At 35.7% G+C, this 21,377-nt stretch overlaps 1 protein-coding gene across 1 annotated transcript in view; it reads right to left on the reverse strand.

Moving 5' to 3' along the window:
• Positions 1-21,377, reverse strand: part of ROBO1 (roundabout guidance receptor 1) — a 401,385-nt gene that overhangs the window by 60,637 nt on the left and 319,371 nt on the right. The window contains exons 11-17 of the mRNA XM_081234266.1: positions 21,129-21,297; positions 20,876-21,042; positions 14,540-14,661; positions 13,600-13,831; positions 12,503-12,624; positions 6,799-6,970; positions 2,881-3,078 (exon numbers count right to left, since the gene is read on the reverse strand). Of these exons, the coding sequence (XP_081090392.1) occupies positions 2,881-3,078; positions 6,799-6,970; positions 12,503-12,624; positions 13,600-13,831; positions 14,540-14,661; positions 20,876-21,042; positions 21,129-21,297 (1,182 nt within the window). The remainder of the gene's footprint in view (positions 1-2,880; positions 3,079-6,798; positions 6,971-12,502; positions 12,625-13,599; positions 13,832-14,539; positions 14,662-20,875; positions 21,043-21,128; positions 21,298-21,377) is intronic.

The following is a 21,377-nucleotide window of genomic DNA, read 5'->3' on the forward strand; positions in this document are numbered from 1 at the left end:
TGATTACTTATCACGGATCAAAAAGCTGCCAAAAATGTATTTTCCACTTCATATTTGAATGTCTCCAAGAAATTTACTCGAAGATTAGAGCACCGGGGCTGCAAATTCAAATGCCGTAGCATCCTTTACAACTGTCACTTCTTACCAAACCATTTTATTTCTGAGATACTAGGAAGAACAAAAACAAAACCCTCAATGCTGGGGATCCAGTTTATACACTGGGCTTCCTTTGCTGCACAGCAGTCTCTGTCTTAGGAATTCTATTGTGTTTTCTTTCAGTCGGGTCTTTTCAGAGAGTCAATGTAATTTAGCTACAATCAAAAATTCAGAGCCATAGTAACTAGTCCTCATAAAAAATAATAAAGAGATACATTTGAAAGTAAAGCTACTCAAGCAAGAATGCAGTGCCTGAACATTAATTTTCAATCAAAAGGACACAGGCAAAAAATGAAAGGTCCCTGTCAGTATTCCTAGCCAACTGCTAACCTCAGTTTAAGGAATTGAAGAAGAGATGAAAAGAGTTCTGTCTAAAAGACATTTTTACAGCTTGTACACCAAAGGACAACTTAATTCTCAAAGCTTCCAGTAATAAAATAAACTCCCACTACGTGGATGTATGTGGACAAGGGGTACGAGCAGAGGGCACACCTCCAGATAAATGTAGGGGGGAAATGTTAAAAATGCTCACTATTACCTGAAGTCACACTCTGGTTTGATGGTTTATAGGTCAACAGGCTATTGATTTCTTTAAAATATTTCACTTCCTTTTTTCTTAGAATTACCAGCATTGTTTCGGGCATAGACAATTTAAGATTTCAGGATGCACTTTTTAAAACTGCATACAACCAGAATTATGAAAAAGTGCTAACACGGCAAAGTGAGGAAAGCAGAATCAAATGCTCACCAATTACATTTGTAATTATGTTCTATGATTTCTGCTTAAACACAAGCTAGTTAAAAGGACAATGATATTAGTTTTACAGGTTTTGCAGAAAGAGCACATAGGCATTTGCCAGCATGCTTAAAGTACATTAGTAAAGGAAAAGAAACATTTCCGAAGGGAAGAGGGTTTCATGTCACATATTTAGATTTCAAGGCAAGAGAGAGCATTCAATTGTTACAACTACACAGCTATCATACTTTATGGCAATAAAAATACAGGATTCCTGGGGAATTCAGGAGACTCTACGTCTAGATGTTAATTAGTCACTTTTCTTCATTCAGATGGGCTTTCAAACACACAACTCCCAACAGCCTGCCCCTGCCCAGCTTCACAACACACTGACACCCACAAACCCCTTCTCTGCCTTGTTTTTCAGTCAAAGGTTTTATATGGTAATATGTGTGCCTGATATTGATCTACTTTGTATACGTAAGGAGCACCCAGTCTCTTTGCAGTAACCTCCCAGCCCTCATTTTCCATTTCACAGGCAGGGATACTGACATTTTGCTTTATCTCTGCATAGGACAGATATCTGAAAAAAAAAACATATTTAAGGATGATAACACTAAGGTGAACGTATGTACATGAAGAGATTGCTATGGAGCCATGGACAGGAGGCACATTCATGGATTTCCATAGTGTGGGTGATGAATTTGTGTTGACTCTTGCCAAGACCCCTTGGGACCAAGGGCACAAATATTTTAGACTGTTGTCCCCGACTGTTTTACAAGCGTACAGGGATATTCAGTAGAACGTTTCATTGAGAAAAGGTCTAGCTAGCACTAACAAATTCTGCCTTTGCCATATCATCAGAGAAATGACTTGGCCAAGCCATGTAGGAAATGTTCACATAGGAAACATGTAGACAATTTTTTTTAAAGGGTGGTGATGGTGCAGGGGGGTATGTGTTTACTGGTCATCCTCTTTAGATTTGCTTTGCAGCAAAAGTGTTATCTTAGACTTAAGTATGGACCCTATAACTAGGGTGAATGTATAATTTGCCATCCAAAAACTAGGACAATTTTAAGAGCCAAAGGAACACAGTAAATAATTTAGTTGGACTAAAGACATAAATTGGGACGGTGGCCTGAAAACTGGGACATACAATCACCCTGCCTTAGAGCCCAGATCTGATGCCCAGAGCTGATGAAGCTATTTTAGGAGGGAAAGGCAAAAGGATTATCTATCTGAGCAACCTCATAAAAAAATATAAAATACAAACCACCAATCTACAGACTTCAAGAATATGTGGTAAAAGTGTCTGTGAAATCCTTAGCATCTTTGGCTCATCCATAAAATTGTAAACAATTGCAGCCAAATAAATGTTCTCTTCTAAACTGTAAACACATTTTTAACAAATCATCATCACCCATTAACAGTATATACATATTCAGCTCTGCAACTTTAAATTTAACAATAAAAAAGTACTAAACCTCCTCTCTCTGAAAACTGAAGCACATTTATTAAGAAACTATTTTATAAATAATCAGAAATAATCTGAAATATCATTATTTATAAATAATATCTTTAGCTTTACAAAGGGCAACAACACCCCCTTTAAAGTTGTGTGACAGTCCAAAGCTCGTATTTATAATTCCTGTGACAAGGAGATTAAAAATTTTTCTCCAGAATATAAAGTAATAAAGTAATTCCCTAAGAGAACAAGGGAATGGTATCACAACGAAGTGTAGACCTACCCTGGTGAAATATATTTTAAAGGAACTGGGCCTGAAACTGATAAGCCTGTTTGTAGTACTGATACTCAAGAGGAGGTTATACCTAGATATTGCAATAAAATAAAAGCGCTTTTGAAAATCTTTATATATTAAAATAATTTAATATAGGATATGCATAATCATGAATAACTTGGAGTCACAGATTAAAATGAAGAGTTATGTAAACAGAGTAAAATACGGAAAACTTCGGAAAGCTAATACCTTTTCTGATACCCGCATAAGTACTAGTCAGCCCATTTCTCTTCTTCCGGTGTCGGTAGAGCCAGATGCTGAAAACCATAAGGATGATCCAACAGGCTGCCCCAATTCCTGCGATGAATGCTGGCTGCTTCACAACGTCTGAGATCTGCTGAGCAAGGCTGACTTGGTCCTCAGGTGACACGGGGTTTCCATGAGAATCTGAAATGCCGTATTTGGGTTAATTTGGGTGTAAAACTCAATGAGACAATGAAAAAAGATTGTGTGTGTGTGTGTGTGTGTGTGTGTATCTCCCCTCCTCCCACCCTTGAATAGTCTAAGACGCTTAACTGCCTCAGAAACACATTGTTTGAAACTATGTTTAGAAGGGTCTATAAAAATTCAGAATCATTAATAAAAAAACAATGAAAAATTAAAATCATGTTACTATTGAAAGAACTATGAAAAATCTTTCTTTTAAAATAATAACAATGGCCAGCAATAGCTATAAGAACGTTCATTAAATATGGGCAAGAGGGCCTCCCTGGTGGCGCAGTGGTTGAGAGTCCACCTGCCGATGCAGGGGACACGGGTTCGTGCCCTGGTCCGGGAAGATCCCACATGCTGCAGAGCAGCTGGGCCCATGAGCCATGGCCACTGAGCCTACATGTCCCGAGCCTGTGCTCTGCAACAGGAGAGGCCACAACAGTGAGAGGCCCACGTACTGCAAAAAATAAATAAACAAATAAATAAAAATAAATAAAATATTGTGTTAAAAAAATATATATATGGGCAAGAATTATCAAGTGTTATGAATAGTCAAAAAGTCTCCCGTTTTCTGTCAGCTATTTTGATTCAAGAATTAAAAATTGATAGAATTTATGGCTATTCTCGGAGCAACTAAGCCCATGTGCCACAACTACTGAGCCCGCGTGCCACAACTACTGAAGCCTGTGCATTTGACTCTGAAAATGTTCTGCTAACACCACCTGCTTTAAAGTAGAAACATTTGCTTCAGTCCAAAACTCTATTTTTTCCAAGAAAAATAATTGGTTTAACTCATTAGTTATGAATAACATTTCTCAAACAGAAAAATATGCTTACTGATTATTTTTTCTTATTAAGTGACATTGCATTCTGTTAAGACACTGGCAGGTAAAATAAGTAGCATTCAATGGCTAAGGAAACAGTCTTAGGAAAATAGCACCCCTTTCTATGTAAAAAGGCTAAATTGCTGCTCATGTTGTGCATGCGTGTGCTTTTTATTTGCTTTTTTCTTGAACAGAATTCCAGATTTCATTTTATGGCGGGTCAAGTCTGAAACACCTATTTTCACAAGCAGTTGCTGTCACCTGCCTTCAACTGTTTGTTGACTGAAAGTTTTATTTCATGTTCCAGACTCTTTTATCCATGGTTATCCTACGAGCACTTCATCCTCTGAAAGTTCACCAAGCTGACTCTTCTTTTTATTTCTACTACACCCTTTGTATCTGCTAGGTTTATAGATTTCATGGCTATTTGTGCAAGGTTAAGTTGGGTAGCTTCAGATTTTATGGAGACAGCCAAGAGAGGTTCCATGCAGGCGACCAGATGGGCTTAACAGAATAAAGTGTGGTGTGACTAATGAATTAATTAAAATGGCCTCTCTGTACCTCAGTCTTTGTCTCACTGCAGCTGAGGCTATATTAAGATATGGAAAATTGGAACACATCTATAATTTCAAGAAAACCAATTTGACCCTTAAACCCCATGATTTAAATCTTAAATAAATAAAATTACACATGGTCCTTTTTCTAATTCATATTTGAAAACCCAGTACTGAAAGTCATATATTATACAAAATAAGTAAATGACATGACAATGTATAAGGTCATCACCATGTAACTTTTAATTTCAGTTTTAATAAGTTAATACTGACTTTTCACAAAACTAGGCAACTATTTGAGTAAGAAGATCTATGTTCAGACTATTTTCCCCCATACCTTAGATAATGTTGTAACAGATGCATCAAGCAATTTTTAAACATAGTTTTCAGTATTGCCTAAAAATTTTGGAATAAATGAACCAGAAATAAACCATGAAGCTCTTTTTGTTTAAAAGTTGTGTACATTATAATCTCTGTTGAAAAAAAAGTGCTAGTTGTAAAAGATAATCCAAAAATCAAATTCTGGCCAATGGCTGTGGCAGAAGCAGCAAGCTCTCCACTAAAGACTTGAATGATACTCTCATAGCATAGAGTTGTTGGCTGGTAGCTCCCTAGCCAGTTACTTGATTTGGCAGTGTTGCCATTCATCTGTTTGGAATCATAAGACCAAGTTCTGTGTAACAGTGATGTGCACCATTTCCAGACATGTGCCATTTAAACCCTCCTCCACACTATGTGTTTCTTTTCTTCCTTTCTTCCGGCCCAGGGTCAACCTTGGAAGCCCCATTTTAAAGAAGTGATGCCTCATCAGCCTGTGACCCTCCATAGCTGCAACCACTGGACTTCAGGTAGACTTTATTATATTACACTGCAGAAGTTCTGCAATGTTATCTGTTACAGCAGGTAGCAATCTTAACACTGAAATATCAATAGCTGTTTCCAAATTGAATGCAAAGTTCATTACATACAGCAACAAAGTTTATTCACAGTGGAATGCTTCTTAATTTTGTTCTGAAATAATTTCTAAGATGTCATCAATATTATCAACATGCAACAGTACTATATACTTATTTGCGATATATAAAGATTCATGTATCTGATTCATTTTCATAATTTAGCAACCGGCATGAAATATTACTAATGCTTAACTTCTGATGTGAAAGGAACAAAGTTGACTATATACTTCTTCGTATCTTAATTTAAATGTCACCTCTTAATATCTGACCCTTTTCTCTCCCCTTTCCATGTATAATTTTGTTGCTGTTTTTTTGTTGTTTGTTTCAGATTTTACTGGTAACCAATAAATTTGAATTTTATGTTCATGCCACATTGTCTATCATGAAGTGTGGTAACTAAGGCTTCTGTCAGGTTTTTGTGTTTCTTTTTTATTCATCTAACCACTTTTGAAGCACACATTGCATTTTTAACTTTCTAAGTAATTAGCATATGTCATATTCCACTGCTCTTTTACGTCTCAATCTCTCTTTTGTTATCAAAAGCAATACAATTTTTTTTTTAAAGAAGATGTTGGGGATAGGAGTTTATTAATTAATTAATTTATTTTTGCTGTGTTGGGTCTTCGTTTCTGTGTGAGGGCTTTCTCTAGTTGTGGCAAGCGGGAGCCACTCTTCATCACGGTGCATGGGCCTCTCACTACCGCAGCCTCTCTTGTTGCGGAGCACAGGCTCCAGACGTGCAGGCTCAGTAGTTGTGGCTCACGGCCCTAGTTGCTCTGCGGCGTGTGGGATCCTCCCAGACCAGGGCTCGAACCCGTGTCCCCTGCATTGGCAGGCAGATTCTCAACCACCGTGCCACCAGGGAAGCCCAGCAATACAATTTTAAAGACACATAAATGGTGGATATAAATTGCATATAGTTGTAAACTTCCAATACCTAGTTTAAGTTGTTTTTTTTTTTTTTTTTTAAACCCAAACCACTGTAAGTTCCATGCAGGTGCAGACTGCATCTTTCCTGTTCCCTGAGGTATCCTTGTCACTCAATTAATAGTATTTATTGAAAAGATGAAACAAATTCAATAGGACAGGATTAGGATGACACAATACTGACAGCCTTTTGCTTAAAATATCATTTAAAAATGTGTGCTTGGATAAGTTTAAATTTAGTTGTGATATTATAGATAGGTAAAATAAAGCTAACATCATCATTTTCATAATTCTATTGCCACATTCCATAGCCTATTCAACTTGCAATGGTTGGCTCCACTATATACCAAAAAGAAAAGCAGGACAGTCGGTACACTGATATGTCTTTCAAACCATATCTGCACTGGCACTCACCTAACTGGATGAACTGTGGCTCACTCTTCACCCCGGCTCCAGCCCCAGTGCTGGCTGCCACCTCTACGCTATACCGGATCCCAGGAACCAGTGAGGGAATAACTACAGAAAAGGTGGAACCATCTACTGTCTTGTTTATATGGTATCGAGTTTCATTGCCCAGACACCAAACCTATAAGAAGAACACAACAAGTTATGTAAGTTAATGCAAAGATCAGCACTGTGGTTTTAGACCTAGAACTGTGGTTTTAGACTTAGACAGAGTTCAGACCTGTCATGAGCCTAATGTAGGAAGTTTCAAAAGTCATTTTTCCCTGGATCTAGTTCTGAGAAGACTCTGTAGTCAAACCTAGTAGTACCTTAGTACTACCTTAAAGACCTCCTTGAACTTTCTTATATACTTTTAAAGGATTATACCAGGTGATTCTACAGAAGTTTCTACAAAGGATTATATCAGATGATGCTACAAATGATTCTACCAAGACCCTGGTTCTTATTAACCTTATCAGGATTTTTTGTTTTTTAACTCCTAGAAATTATATGCCAGGAAAAAATAAAAGGAACTTGCAAAAAGCTGTATACATCTAGATAAAGAACAATAACTTACCTATTATCATTCAGTATTTGCATTCCTGCTATGGACTTGCATAATACTAGCTGACAGGATATCACAAAACAAAAGCGAGTAGGAAACTCTGTGTCTAATATTTTACTTCAACAGTTCTCTAGATAAAATTACCTGGTGCTGTCGCAGTCCCATCACCTTTCATGTCAAAACCGAGAAACAGCTGATTTAAAAAGAGAGAGCTTCTGAATAATCTAAAGTATCTTGGCAGAAACATGGTTTTTAAAAATAAAACTGATAGCAGGATACAAAATTAATGTACAGAAATCTCTGGCATTCCTGTACACTAATGATGAAAAATCTGAAAATGAAATCAAGAAAACACTCCCATTTACCATTGCAACAAAAAGAATAAAATATCTAGGAATAAACCTACCTAAGGAGACAAAAGACCTGTATGCAGAAAATTATAAGACACTGATGAAAGAAATTAAAGATGATACAAATAGATGGAGAGATATACCATGCTCCTGGATTGGAAGAATCAATATTGTGAAAATGACTCTACTACCCAAAGCAATCTACAGATTCAATGCAATCCCTATCAAACTACCACTGGCATTTTTCACAGAACTAGAACAAAAAATTTCAAAATTTGTTTGGAAAAACAAAAGACCCCGAATAGCCAAAGCAATCTTGAGAACGAAAAACGGAGCTTGAGGAATCAGGCTCCCTGACTTCAGACTATACTACAAAGCTACAGTAATCAAGACAGTGTGGTACTGGCATAAAAACAGAAAGATAGATCAGTGGATCAGGATAGAAAGCCCAGAGATAAACCCACGCACATATGGCCAACTTATCTTTCATAAAGGAGGCAGGAATGTACAGTGGAGAAAGGACAGCCTCTTCAGTAAGTGGTGCTGGGAAAACTGGACAGGGACATGTAAAAGTTTGAGATTAGATCACTCCTTAACACCATACACAAAAATAAGCTCAAAATGGATTAAAGACTTAAATGTAAGGCCAGAAACTATCAAACTCTTAGAGGAAAACATAGGCAGAACACTCTATGACATAAATCACAGCAAGATCCTTTTGGACCCACCTCCTAAAGAAATGGAAATAAAAACAAAGATAAACAAATGGGACCTAATGAAACTTCAAAGCTTTTGCACAGCAAAGGAAACCATAAACAAGACCAAAAGACAACCCTCAGTATGGGAGAAAATATTTGCAAATGAAGCAACTGACAAAGGATTAATCTCCAAAATTTATAAACAGCTCATGCAGCTCAATAGCAAAAAAACAAACAACCCAATCCAAAAATGGGCAGAAGACTTAAATAGGCATTTCTCCAAAGAAGATATACAGACTGCCAACAAACACATGAAAGAATGCTCAACATCATTAATCATTAGAGAAATGCAAATCAAAACTACAATGAGATATCATCTCACACCAGTCAGAATGGCCATCATCAAGAAATCTAGAAACAATAAATGCTGGAGAGGGTGTGGAGAAAAGGGAACACTCTTGCACTGCTGGTGGGAATGTGAATTGGTACAGCCACTATGGAGAACAGTATGGAGGTTCCTTAAAAAACTACAAATAGAACTACCATATGACCCAGCAATCCCACTACTAGGCATATACCCTGAGAAAACCATAATTCCAAAAGAGACATGTACCAAAATGTTCATTGCAGCTCTATTCACAATAGCCCGGAGCTGGAAACAACCTAAGTGTCCATCATCGGATGAATGGATAAAGAAGATGTGGCACATATATACAATGGAATGTTACTCAGCCATAAAAAGAAACGAAACTGAGCTATTTGTAATGAGGTGGATAGACCTAGAGTCTGTCATACAGAGTGAAGTAAGTCAGAAAGAGAAAGACAAATACCGTATGCTAACACATATATACGGAATTAAAAAAAAAAAATGTCATGAAGAACCTAGGGGTAAAACGGGAATAAAGACACAGACCTACTTGAGAATGGACTTGTGGATATGGGGAGGGGGAAGGGTAAGCTGTGACAGAGCGAAAGAGAGGCATGGACATATATACACTACCAAACGTAAGGTAGATAGCTAGTGGGAAGCAGCCGCAGAGCACAGGGAGATCAGCTCGGTGCTTTGTGACCGCCTGGAGGGGTGGAATGGGGAGGGTGGGAGGGAGGGAGATGGAGGAGGGAAGGGATGTGGGAACAGATGTATATGTATGACTGACTCACTTTGTTATAAAGCAGAAACTAATAAAAAAAATAATATTTACCAAAAAAAAATAAAATAAAATAAAACTGAACATAAAGAGTAAGGATCATCCTAGGATTTATTCCACCCATGGTAAGTTGAACTATTGTCAATGAAAGAAAAATAGCACTCTGATCTTGTATTTACAGTAATATTAATTAGCCTTTAATAACATGTATAAGATCACAAAGAATAACAATACACATTTGATTTAAAAGAAAAATATTCTCCTAATAAGAAAATTATTGTATGTCTCATTAACTTTGATATTTGTGGTAGGAAATTATTCTCAGGAAATTAAGATTTCTGAACTATGCTATAATCCTTAATTTAAATTTCACTGAAGGATTATTTAATTATTAGAGTGATCTTTTGCAATGTTATAGAGCTTGAATATGATGCATGACGGTATTTGGATTCAGTTTCTATAAGAAAATGATCCATGGAGTAGTAAAACATGCTCTATGTTCTTTACGATGTCCTTAAGCAAAATGTAGGATTACTTTCAAGTAGCCTATTGTCTAAACTGTAACAGGAAATGGGATTTAAAATGAATCTAAGAGTGTCAGTGTCCTCTATCACATGGGCAAGAGCCTTTAATTTTTTTCTTTGAAAGTTAATATTATTTTAATATAATTTCAATGCATAATACCAACAAATGGTCAGACTCTATACCAGGGTCTGACCATTTGGAAATAAAGAGTCCTTTGTGATTTTTTTCCCCCTCAATTACATTACACAGCTGAACCAAACCCACAAACTGATTTTGTACCAGTCAATCAGGTTGTGAAAGGCATTTTATTATTTTAAATTGACCATGAAGTTAAGTGAAATCCACCCTTTCACATTTCTTTAGAAGAGAAATGAGTTTTGACTCTTAGGGGAAAATGCCTACATTACACAATTTTGCTTAAGAGCTGAGACATCGCCGCATTTTATATGCTTAAAAATCTCTATGACGGTTTATTTTTCTGGACTGAACCATAGCACCCCATCACTTCCCAGTCTTGAAATAACCTTGAAACTCATGAGAAGGCACTTGAAAGTGTAGAGACTCTTACCTTTTTATTATTATTATTATTATTATTATTATTATTATTATTATTATTATTATTTATTTATTTATTTTTATTAGTTTCTGCTTTTTTTTTATTAGTTTCTGCTTTATAACAAAGTGAATCAGTCATACATATACATCTGTTCCCACATCCCTTCCCTCATGCATCTCCCTCCCTCCCACCCTCCCCATTCCACCACTTCAGGCGGTCACAAAGCACCGAGCTGATCTCCCTGTGCTCTGCGGCTGCTTCCCACTATCTATCTACCTTATGTTTGGTAGTGTATATATGTCCATGCCTCTCTTTCGCTTTGTCACAGCTTACCCTTCCCCCTCCCCATATCCTCAGGTCCATTCTCAAGAGACTCTTACCTTTTAATGACTCAATTACAGTAGAAGATCTATCTGAAATACCCTAAAATATCCACAGCACATTTATGGCAGTATTTTAAATACTTTAAAAATATGTCGCCCTTTTAAAGTACATGCAACTGTCATACAGAGGTTTTTAGTTTGTTTTTAAAAATCATTTTAAAATAAACAGTTATACCTAAAATTGAGCTCAGTATATTTGGTCATTGTACAAATTAATTTGGTACTCAAAAGTACATTTATGGTCTTTATTTGGGTTTTATCCAAAAGTGCACAACAGAATCACCTGGAAAGATCTACCAAAGTATATATGCAAGGGCCTTATTAGACTTACTGAATCAGAATCTCTGAGAATGGTGGCCAGGCACCTATATTTGGAAAATGATTCCATAAGTGATTCTGATGTTTGCATGTAACTACCTGTAGAAGGTAAATGTGTTTACTTTCTTAGCATCAGTTTCATGTCAATAAACATATATAAATTTTTACATATATGAGATAATTTAATAAGTATCATAATTTAGCTAGTAACTAGAAAAATACTGAGGTATAGTGGACATATAAGAAATACATGTTTTTCAGTTAAAAGTCTAGTATGTAGTGTGTTTACATAAGTGTTGAAAAAATACACATAAAATTTACTCTCTATTGAGATTTCCCTAATTCAATCTATCGTTTATTCATTTATCATAGCTCATTAAAACTGTGCTTTAATGTATATTCATTAACAGGATAAATCTCATGTCCTTAAATTTTATTGTACCTTGGCATGCTTGAAATATTTGCTGGAGATGAATCTATGTAAGCCTCTCTAAATTCAATGATTAGAACTGATAACTTCACAGGTAAAAATAATTATTCAGGATCACTGGATTACATTACTTGACAATACATCATATGTTTAAAAAATTCATTTAAATATATACAGAAGTTTATAATTGAATTTCCTCTGCGACATAAAATTTTGTTTAGAGATGAAAACAAGGTTTATAAAATAATTTTCAGGCACAATAAAATAATTTTTCCAACTTAGCTCCAATGTTACAAAATTCCAAACATGTTAAAAGAAAGAAATCAAACCATATCTGATACAATTCCATGGGGCAAACTAATTCTGCAAAATGTACTTAAGCTGTTTTTTAAGGGGAAAAAAAGAGATTCTTTTATTAGCCTTTACGTTTGTTGTTTGTGTGAAATTATATGTACCTATATGTACTGTGACCAGGTAAATTCTCTCTTTTAAATTCTTTTTTTCAAATGGCTTAAGAAAAAATTATTCCACAATTATTGAAAAAACAGGAAAGTATTTTAAAAATAGTTTTACATGCTGCTGTGTGGACCAGCAGATGGCGCCAAATATCCATGAACGATTTAACCAAGCTTGCTTTTTTTTTTTTCTCTCTCTGCAGGGGAGAGCAGTGTCCATCAGTAAATTGCTATATATGTATTTACCTTATACTCTTGGACCATTCCATTCTGAGTATCTTCAGGAGGTGGCTGCCAACTGACAAGAATTGCAGTTCCATTTCCATCATGCTTTGATACAGTTACACTTTGGGGTGGGGCACTGGGTGCTATGAAATTGTTTTAAAAAGTAGATATATTATGAGCACATTAGAGAACACTGAAAGCAGGCATTTAACATTTAAACAAAAACATAAAATTTATATCCATATATGTATATGTTTTAAAGATGTATCTCATCCAATTTGAATAGTCCCAAACTATTTGTTTTTCCTCGATATCGCTAACCTATTGTTACTGTGAGTTTTCCATAACCAAAGTTATATAGATTATCTCCAAAAAACATCCCAGGAAAATTCCTCTTTCTCCTACCCTGTAACTTTAGTCCCATGTTCTCCCTAAAAATGTTCAAAAGTATAAAGATAAATACTAACCATCCATGTTATTAACTGTATCCTATAATTTATTGTAATCAAAGTAATAAAGACATTTTAGGAAAAATTCTGGTTATTTTTAAAGAGTACACTTGTGACATGTAACCTTTAACCTTTACATAAATACTAATTTTTAATCTCTAGTTATAGAGTGTCCAAACATACTGGTTTGTCTAGAGCTGAGGGGTTTCCAGGGACATGAGGCATAAAATGCTAAGCCCAGAAGGTCCCAGGCAAACCAAAACATTACTCACCTTATTTACAGATCATCACTTAAAATAACATTTGATAAATGAATGAAAAATAATTAATGGAAAGACAAGCAAATTAAGGATAATCCCATCTTTAAATGTGAATTTTAGTTCTGAATAATTAAATATATCCAATATGTCATTAAGTAATACAATGGATACATTCGCACATTTTTAGATAGGCCACTACTAAAGCAAGTCGACTATAACAGAATTTTGGTTTTTAGTAGTTCTAATTAAATAAATCCTATTAACAAAATACAATGGTCACTATCAAAACAGTTATTAATTAATGTCACTAATATTACGACTTAATGTCATTAATATTTTTCCATTAAGTTAATAAAAGCCTAACAAAAGTATTGCAATGCATCGTAACCGCACGTTTCGTTATACTTGCCTTCTTCTAGGGTTTTGGCAAATTTAATTTCACTATCTGCTCCTTGAAATTCATTAAAAAAAGGACGAGCCTTAATTTCATAGTTGACTCCTTTTTTGAGATCAGGGATAACCACGCTATTTTTGGTTGGAGTCCTCACTTCAAAAACTAACCACTCCGATTCACCATGGCTGGCTCCAAATGGGCGATAAAGAATTTTGTATCCTTGAATATACTGAGACTGTTGGTCCACCTATTAAAATGACAAATAAAAATGCAACAGTTCATGTCCTTTTATTGACTTTTTAGAAAATTATGAAAATTAAATGTGACACAATGCAAAAAAAATTCTATCTGACTTCATTCCACAGTTTTCTAGTTTACATAAAGTAGAATACTAAATACAAATCACTATCTTTTGTAATATGTCCGCTTTTTCAGCTTTCATGTATAATATTAGATATGAATTTATATGCTTCATGCAGAAATGTGAGGCATCATGGCACTTCCACAACAGATATCTAGAGGTAAGTCAGAGTGTCAAGGGGATGAGGAAATAAAATGTATTTTTCCACTTCCTAATTTTAAAAGACTACTTAGTATTATTCAGAAATACTTTTCAGTTTAAAAAAATTCATATGCTAATGATCCTATCATTATAGTACTATGAATATATAACTTGTTTCGTCTGAGACTAGTAAAGTTCATTACTGCAGCATAATATAAAATACATACAAGATGAAATTTTTGTCTGTTTAAAGCCATTTCACAGCTACCATAATAAGCCATGCTTACATTATAAAGTTATCATTGGTAGAGAGGTAAGCAACAGATATATATATAATTTAACTATCTGTTTCATCTCTCTATATATACATATATTTTTTTCATGTAATGATCTTCCAAAGTCATCTGCTTATTAAAACTGAGATCAAATATTACGGCAGCAACAACGACTCACTGTCCAGTGCACTTCGACCGAAGAGGAAGAAAGGACCGTGGGGTTGTGGAGATGCAGTACAACATCTCCCAGTTCTCGCTGGACCTGCTTGTGATCCACCCCCTGACTTGTTGGGGGAACATCTGCAACAATCCAAGGAGACTGTGTCAGATCCTAGACAATGCAACTGACTTGAATGAAAGCATGGGGGAAACAATCCTTTCATTCACAGAAAATCTCAGAAAAGAAGAATCATTCCAACTGTGAAGGATAATTCCAACCTGTGATACAGAATAAAATAGGAACAACTTAACCTTTTTACTAGAATCAGGAGGATAGGACATATAGAGAGAGAGACAACAAGCAGAGGGCATGGAGACAGCAATAAAGAACAGGAGGCAAAGATAACAACGGCAAACAGCAGTGTTTGAGGGCTCCTCCTATCATGTAATGATCACTTCTTGCCAAGGATGTGGAATCTATGCAATCTCCTCTGAGTTTGTTACATAACCTTCTGTACTGATCCTAACTATGCCAGAAAGAAAAGAGCCAGGATTTGCAGCACAGCAGATGAGTAATAGAGAGAATGGAAACACATAAGTGAAAAGCAAGCACAAAAAGACATCCTCACCGTATAAGATGAACCTGGATAGCTTCCCAAATAAGATATATGATAAGTTAATGGTTATGATGGAGGATACAGGAACCACCCACAGAATAGGATAGGATAGGATAGGATAAGACAGAATAAAACAGAACAAAACAAATCTGATGAGAAAAGAGTACTTAACATCTATTTAGTTGATGGTTTGGTTTAGTTTAGTTCTTGTATCACTGTGAAAAATGTTCAATAAGGAGTTCTAAATCTCAAGAACACCAACATTTTTGGAAAGGAGACCAAGAACATAGCAAGGATTAAACTGCTACTAGTGTTCATTTATATTGAGATTTTTTCCCAACAAGAAAGTGTTTTGTTAAACTTACTAAAAAGTCTGTACTTGATAAAAATTGCCTGTTTCTAAAGATTTTCTACATACAGATGCTTTGCTTTGTTTACAGTAGTAAAAGGGAACACAGGATGAACAAGAGAAGAAAATTAAGATTTTTTTAATATCCAGAATTCTCCTTCTCAAAGTACTGTATCTTGGCACATATATTCTGGATTACTTTCCATCGCATAAGCAACAGAAATAAGAATTTTACTTTTATGAATGATTAAATATTTTTAAAGAACTGAGGTTGGATAGAAAACAAAAACATGAATATTAAAAATGTGGTTGGGGACTTCCCTGGTGGTCCAATGGTTAAGACTCCATGCTGCCAGTGTTCAAGGAAGGGAACTTGGCTACAGAAAGACTGAACACCTGCTCCAAGGCCACAGCATCCATGAGCAGGCAGTAAAAGCCAGGCCTTTGGACACAAATCATGCATGCTCTTTTCACTACCCCAGACCACCTTATTCATGGGATCTAAGTTTCTTGGTTAAGAACGCAAGCCAACTGGAAGTTTATACCTCTTTGCAAACTTCCAGTTGCAAAATAAATGACTCACAGGTATGAAATGCACAGGGTGGGGTATGTAGTCAATAACTATGTAATGTCTTTGCATGTTCACATATGGTAACTAGACACTGTGGTGGATCACTTTGAAATGTATAGAAATATCGAATAACTATGTTATGTAACAGGAACTAACACAGTGTTGTAGGTCAATTATACTTCAAAAACAAACAAGCAAACAAACAAACTCATAGAAAGAGAGAACAGATTTGAAAAAAAAAAAAAAAAGACTCTGAGCTTCCATTGCAGGGGGTAAGGGTTCGATCCCTGGCTGGGAACTAAGATTCCCACATGCCGCATGACGTGGCCAAAAAAAAAAAAATGAGGTCCGCTATATGGGAAAAGAATCTAAAAAAGAGTGGATATATGCATATGTATATATAACTGATTCACTTTGCTGTACACCTGAAACTAACACAACAGTGTAAGTCAGCTACACTCCAATAAAAATTTTAAAAAATGAGGTTGGTAAGTATGTTTGATGAAGTCCATGGAAGGCAGGCAAATGAAAGACAAGACAGAACAAGAGTGCTATTCAAAACCCTTAGATGTAATAACCTTGATTTATAAACTTATAAATAAGCAAAATGAGAAAACCTGAGATAGTTTTGGCTTCTCATAGTTTATCATACCTTTGGAATAACTGTGGCTCATATTGGCCTTCAGGCTACCTATCATCACAGACTAGAGACAGAAAGCACTTGATTGTAACTTTTCCATCTCAGGAAGATTTACTTCTCTACTGGTCTCCACTGCTCCTACAACTTTAGCTACCATCTATCTCTAGGGCAAGAGTGGAGTTCTTGGAATAAGACAGACTTGGCAACTCCCCAACTTAGCAACTCGACAGCCATGTAATATTGGTAAGATTTCTTAACCTCACTATTTTTCAGTTACCTCATCTGTCAAATGGCAATATCAATGGAAGCTACTTCTGAGGAGAGGATTTTTGTGAGAACTACATTTTTTAAGGTATATAAAATCTTTTTCTGGAAGGTAGGGATTGGGTCAATTTTTATGAACCTAGAACACCTAGCACAGTGCCATACATATAGAATATGTTAATAAACATTAGTTGAGTTAAAGTGAATTACTGTATGGAACACACACACATATCAAACATATTAACTTCTAAACATGTTCTCTCACATGTGAACTGCCATCCTCAGGGAATCGTCTACCTTTTAGGAAGTGTCTTAGTAATCATTTTAAAAGGTAACTGCTATAATTTGCATGGCAATCTCTAATTTCTCTGGTTGAGGTAACATGCCAGTTAATCCCTTCATGAAATCTAGGAAAAATCCCTAGTGTAACCATTTTGGCAATAGAATATTATTTTGGAAAATTCCTCATCGGAAAGAAAAATGGAAAGTAATGTCTAATAGTGTAATATTGAGACATGTATTAATTGGTCCCTTTATTATTCTTGCTTTCCTTCTCCTCCCAAAAAGAAATGTATTATAATGTAAAAGGTCTTCCCAACATTCAGAATTAAACTTGGAGGAAATCTCAGATATGATTCTACTCCCACTATTTTCCCAGTATTGGAGCCTCCCTATACATAATCTCTGGGGGGGGGATTACCCAGGCCCCCCTTCATTATTTACAATAACTGGTCTCTTATTATCTATAGTATACACATATTCTGTACATTCTATGTCTGTGTGCATATTCTTTAAAAGATAGGGCTCAAAAATGCTGTGTGGACAGAACATGGATAAAGAATAGTAGTAACAGTGGCAACAACTACCCCCATCTCAGCAATATCTGCCCCCCAGCCCACCCCCACTTGCTAGGTGCTCATGTCATCTTCCTTGCACTATCAAATCTTGTATTTGGGAAAGCACATCTTGATTACACTGGGACAGGGCTCCAACTCCAACTGCAACCTAGGTCTACCTGACTCCTGAACAGGAAACCATGCTCTGGATCTGTGCAACTTTAAGACTCAGCTCATTCATAGAAATGTCCACTTGGGGAAGACTTTTTTTGCAGCCATGCTGCAGAAGTAATTAAAGAAATTATGCCTGCTCCTTTGTGAATCAACTTCCAACAAGTCTTTCCTGAATTCCCTCTACCCCTGGCTCTTCTCCTAACTGCTTACATGTTCTGTACCCTTCAACTGGATTTTCCCAGGTTCTTCCCCAGGCTCCTGCTATGGCCTGACTCAGCTCGGCTTTGGTGTGTCTCAAAAGCAGTCTAAGAACTAGACAATGAAATCTGCCTCAATGGTAACTTCCACTCATTGGCTTATTTTGGTGCCTGGAGTTAGAATAAGCATATCTTACTCTTAAAATATTAAGGAAGAAAAAAAGTCAAGCCTAGTCTAACGTTGTTATTTTGGGGGTTAAATGTGCCAAGTCTTTGGATTTCTTTTCCAATGATGTGGTTTTCAGCCTTTAGTGCAGTCTCACCAAGCATCCTCACTGTCTTCCTCTTAAAAGTCTACCTGAAAATGTAGTGCTCAAAATAGGACACATTACTCCCTTCGTGATCTGACCAGTTCAGATTTTGATCTGCGTATAATTCTGCTAAGACTAGATTTGTTTCTTCGACAACTACTCACTCCATTGGCTCAGATAGGTGTGCTAATTGACTTCCAACACTGAAGTCATCCTGACACACCTGACACACACTCACATGTACTCTCTTTTTAAGCCCAGTATCCTCAGCCTATTCTTCTACAGCTAATTTTTTAAACCTAAGTTCAAGTACCAGACTTTTACATTTGCTCCATTAATTTTAATCTTGTCAGTGCTGGCCCATCATTCCAGACTGTCGAGATACATTTAATTCTGGTTTTCTCATTCAGCACACTAGCTGTGTTTCTCAAATTTTAAGAACTTCCTCTGTTTTCACAAGTCCAAACAGTGAAAGAAATACTAGTCCAATGACAGTCTTATGGCATATAATATAAAAGAAATATGAGTCCTGTATATTCATAAATTGGCTAATTTAATCCTTGTCCAATCTTGTGGAGTAGGGATTTTTAGCCCCATTATATAGATGAGGGAACTGATGCTCAGGGAACATACTAACTTGCTAGTAGGTTGAAGAGCTGAGATGAAAAATTCTTTGATTTCAAAATTGTGTGCCTGTTTCACTATGTTTCCAGTTTTCCAGTTGACATGGCTTTATTTCCTTTACATTGTTCTACTAGCTATCATGTATAAAGGTAAGTTGATTAAAAATTTAAAAAAACTTAAATTAACTCACAGATAAAATGTTGACTACCTCCTCGCTTAAGAGTTGAGGGTATATTTTACAAAATCATTTATATGAGTATATGACAGAACTGCAGTTAATGAAAAACTTTTCCTAAGGTCTACTGGGTAGAGACCACTGTACTGGGACAAAAGTTTAAGTTCACTTTACAGCTGTCATAGTTTCTGCATTCTTTACAAATGCGTATCTAATATTGAAAACCTCAAACTGCCTTAAGGCAGGCTCCAAGAATATTAAAGCTACTGGTGAAGTGACTCATAATAGCAAATATATGCGTTTGGGTGTGTTGATTTTACACAGCAAGAAACAGACATGGGCATGTTCTACAACTCAGTTCGCTCTCTCAGTGAATTCTGAAACAAAAAGTCCTTCCCCAAAGATTGCTTATATACTCACTGGAGAAGACAAAACATGCAATGTGGCTGGCAGATCTTCTCCCAAACCAGGAAAAAGTAATTTAAATCTTTCAGTACTTTTGTGTGCAATTTGTTTCTGTCACTGTAACTCAGTTTCCATTTTTCCTTTGGAAATATATGAATTAAGATAGAGATATTATGATTCCTCTGTATGTTATGTATTCCTCTTTTTGAGAAAAGAATTTTATATTTCTAATTCCTACCATCTAGAATTACCTTTCTTTATTAATCTTATATTAATAAAGTCTATTTTAATTGTGATGACAATATGTTCAAAAAAAGGTAAAGGTTGATTCAAATTCATCTTTTTTTTTAATATATAAATTTTACTACTATTAAAACGTTAAAATAACAGGAGGAGCAAGACGGTGGGTAGGAGATAATAATCTGTTGAAAGCTAAAAATAATTCCTATTCATGAAAGACAATAAAAAGCAGTGTATCCAGAATGTGGTCCAAGTGAAAAAATTCCCAATTTCAAATGTTTTTAGAAGCAGCTTCAACATGTTCATTTTTCCTTTTATCTGTTTCTTTAACCCAGCTTTGATGAAAATATACATGATTTCCATTTAAAAGTTTAATATATCATGGTTCACATAATTGGCAATGAAAGATAAGTGAAACAACATACAGACCTAAATTATTTTTTTTGATGCTTTGGAGGAGGTTGACTGGACAGAGGGGTTAAGACCAAGTTCATCTTACAACTGTATCTTACATTTGTGTAATTTCCAGAGAGTATTGCTTGATTATGGTTGCAATGTTCAAAACTCATCCAGGAGGTCATGAGTATTCATCTCAACATACATAAAATTTACTTAATTTTAAATACAATTATGTGATTAAAATTTTACACCCACATATAGTCATATTTAAAAATTGAAAATAATACAAAAATATTCACATAATATTTTTGCTCATTGGATTTGTGATTTATAAAATGAGAAACATTTCTCTGTTATTCCTCTTGTCTTGGAGTGCTTAGTACAGAAAATAAGAAAGTTTGCAGGCACTGTGTATTAAAAATTAAGTGAGCAACTTGGATAATAGATCTATGTTAAATATACAATCCTAGCATGTAGTACAAATGATTTACTTGTAAAATTATAACATCTAAAGATAAGTAGATGTCTCAAGGCTGAGTAAATCAATATTTACCTTGTGTTTTCACTGGGTCTGATATCTGGCTTGGATCACTAATTCCATATGCATTTGCTGCCCTCACAAGGAAAAGGTAAATTGCATTAGGTTTGAGTCCTTTAATGGCAAATGTTTCTGTTTTCACATTCTCTGCTACAGTCTGCCAGCTGCTGCCAGATGCATGGCTAAGGATAGATACACAAGTTAGAACATGCATATTTAATGGTAAATCAAAAGAGAGAGCAAATAGGAAACATCGTCTTCACTCTACCTGAAGGCTTCTATAATGTAAGATGTTGGAGTTGCACCTGAATTCAAATTTGGTTGCCATGACAATGTTACTGTATTTCGGCTGACATCTGTAACTTCAGGTTTTGAGGGGGCACTAGGGATTAAATTTGGGTCGGTGGGTCTTGGAGGCTGAACTGGAACTCCAAATTCTAACAAGAAGAAAAAGATGAAAGATGTTTATGCAGATAAGCACATAAAGGTCAATATCATACCCATCCACCTACTCAAG

The sequence above is a fragment of the Mesoplodon bidens genome (assembly GCF_964165515.1).
Source record: "Mesoplodon bidens genome assembly, chromosome: 5".
NCBI classification, from domain to species: Eukaryota; Metazoa; Chordata; class Mammalia; order Artiodactyla; family Ziphiidae; genus Mesoplodon; species Mesoplodon bidens.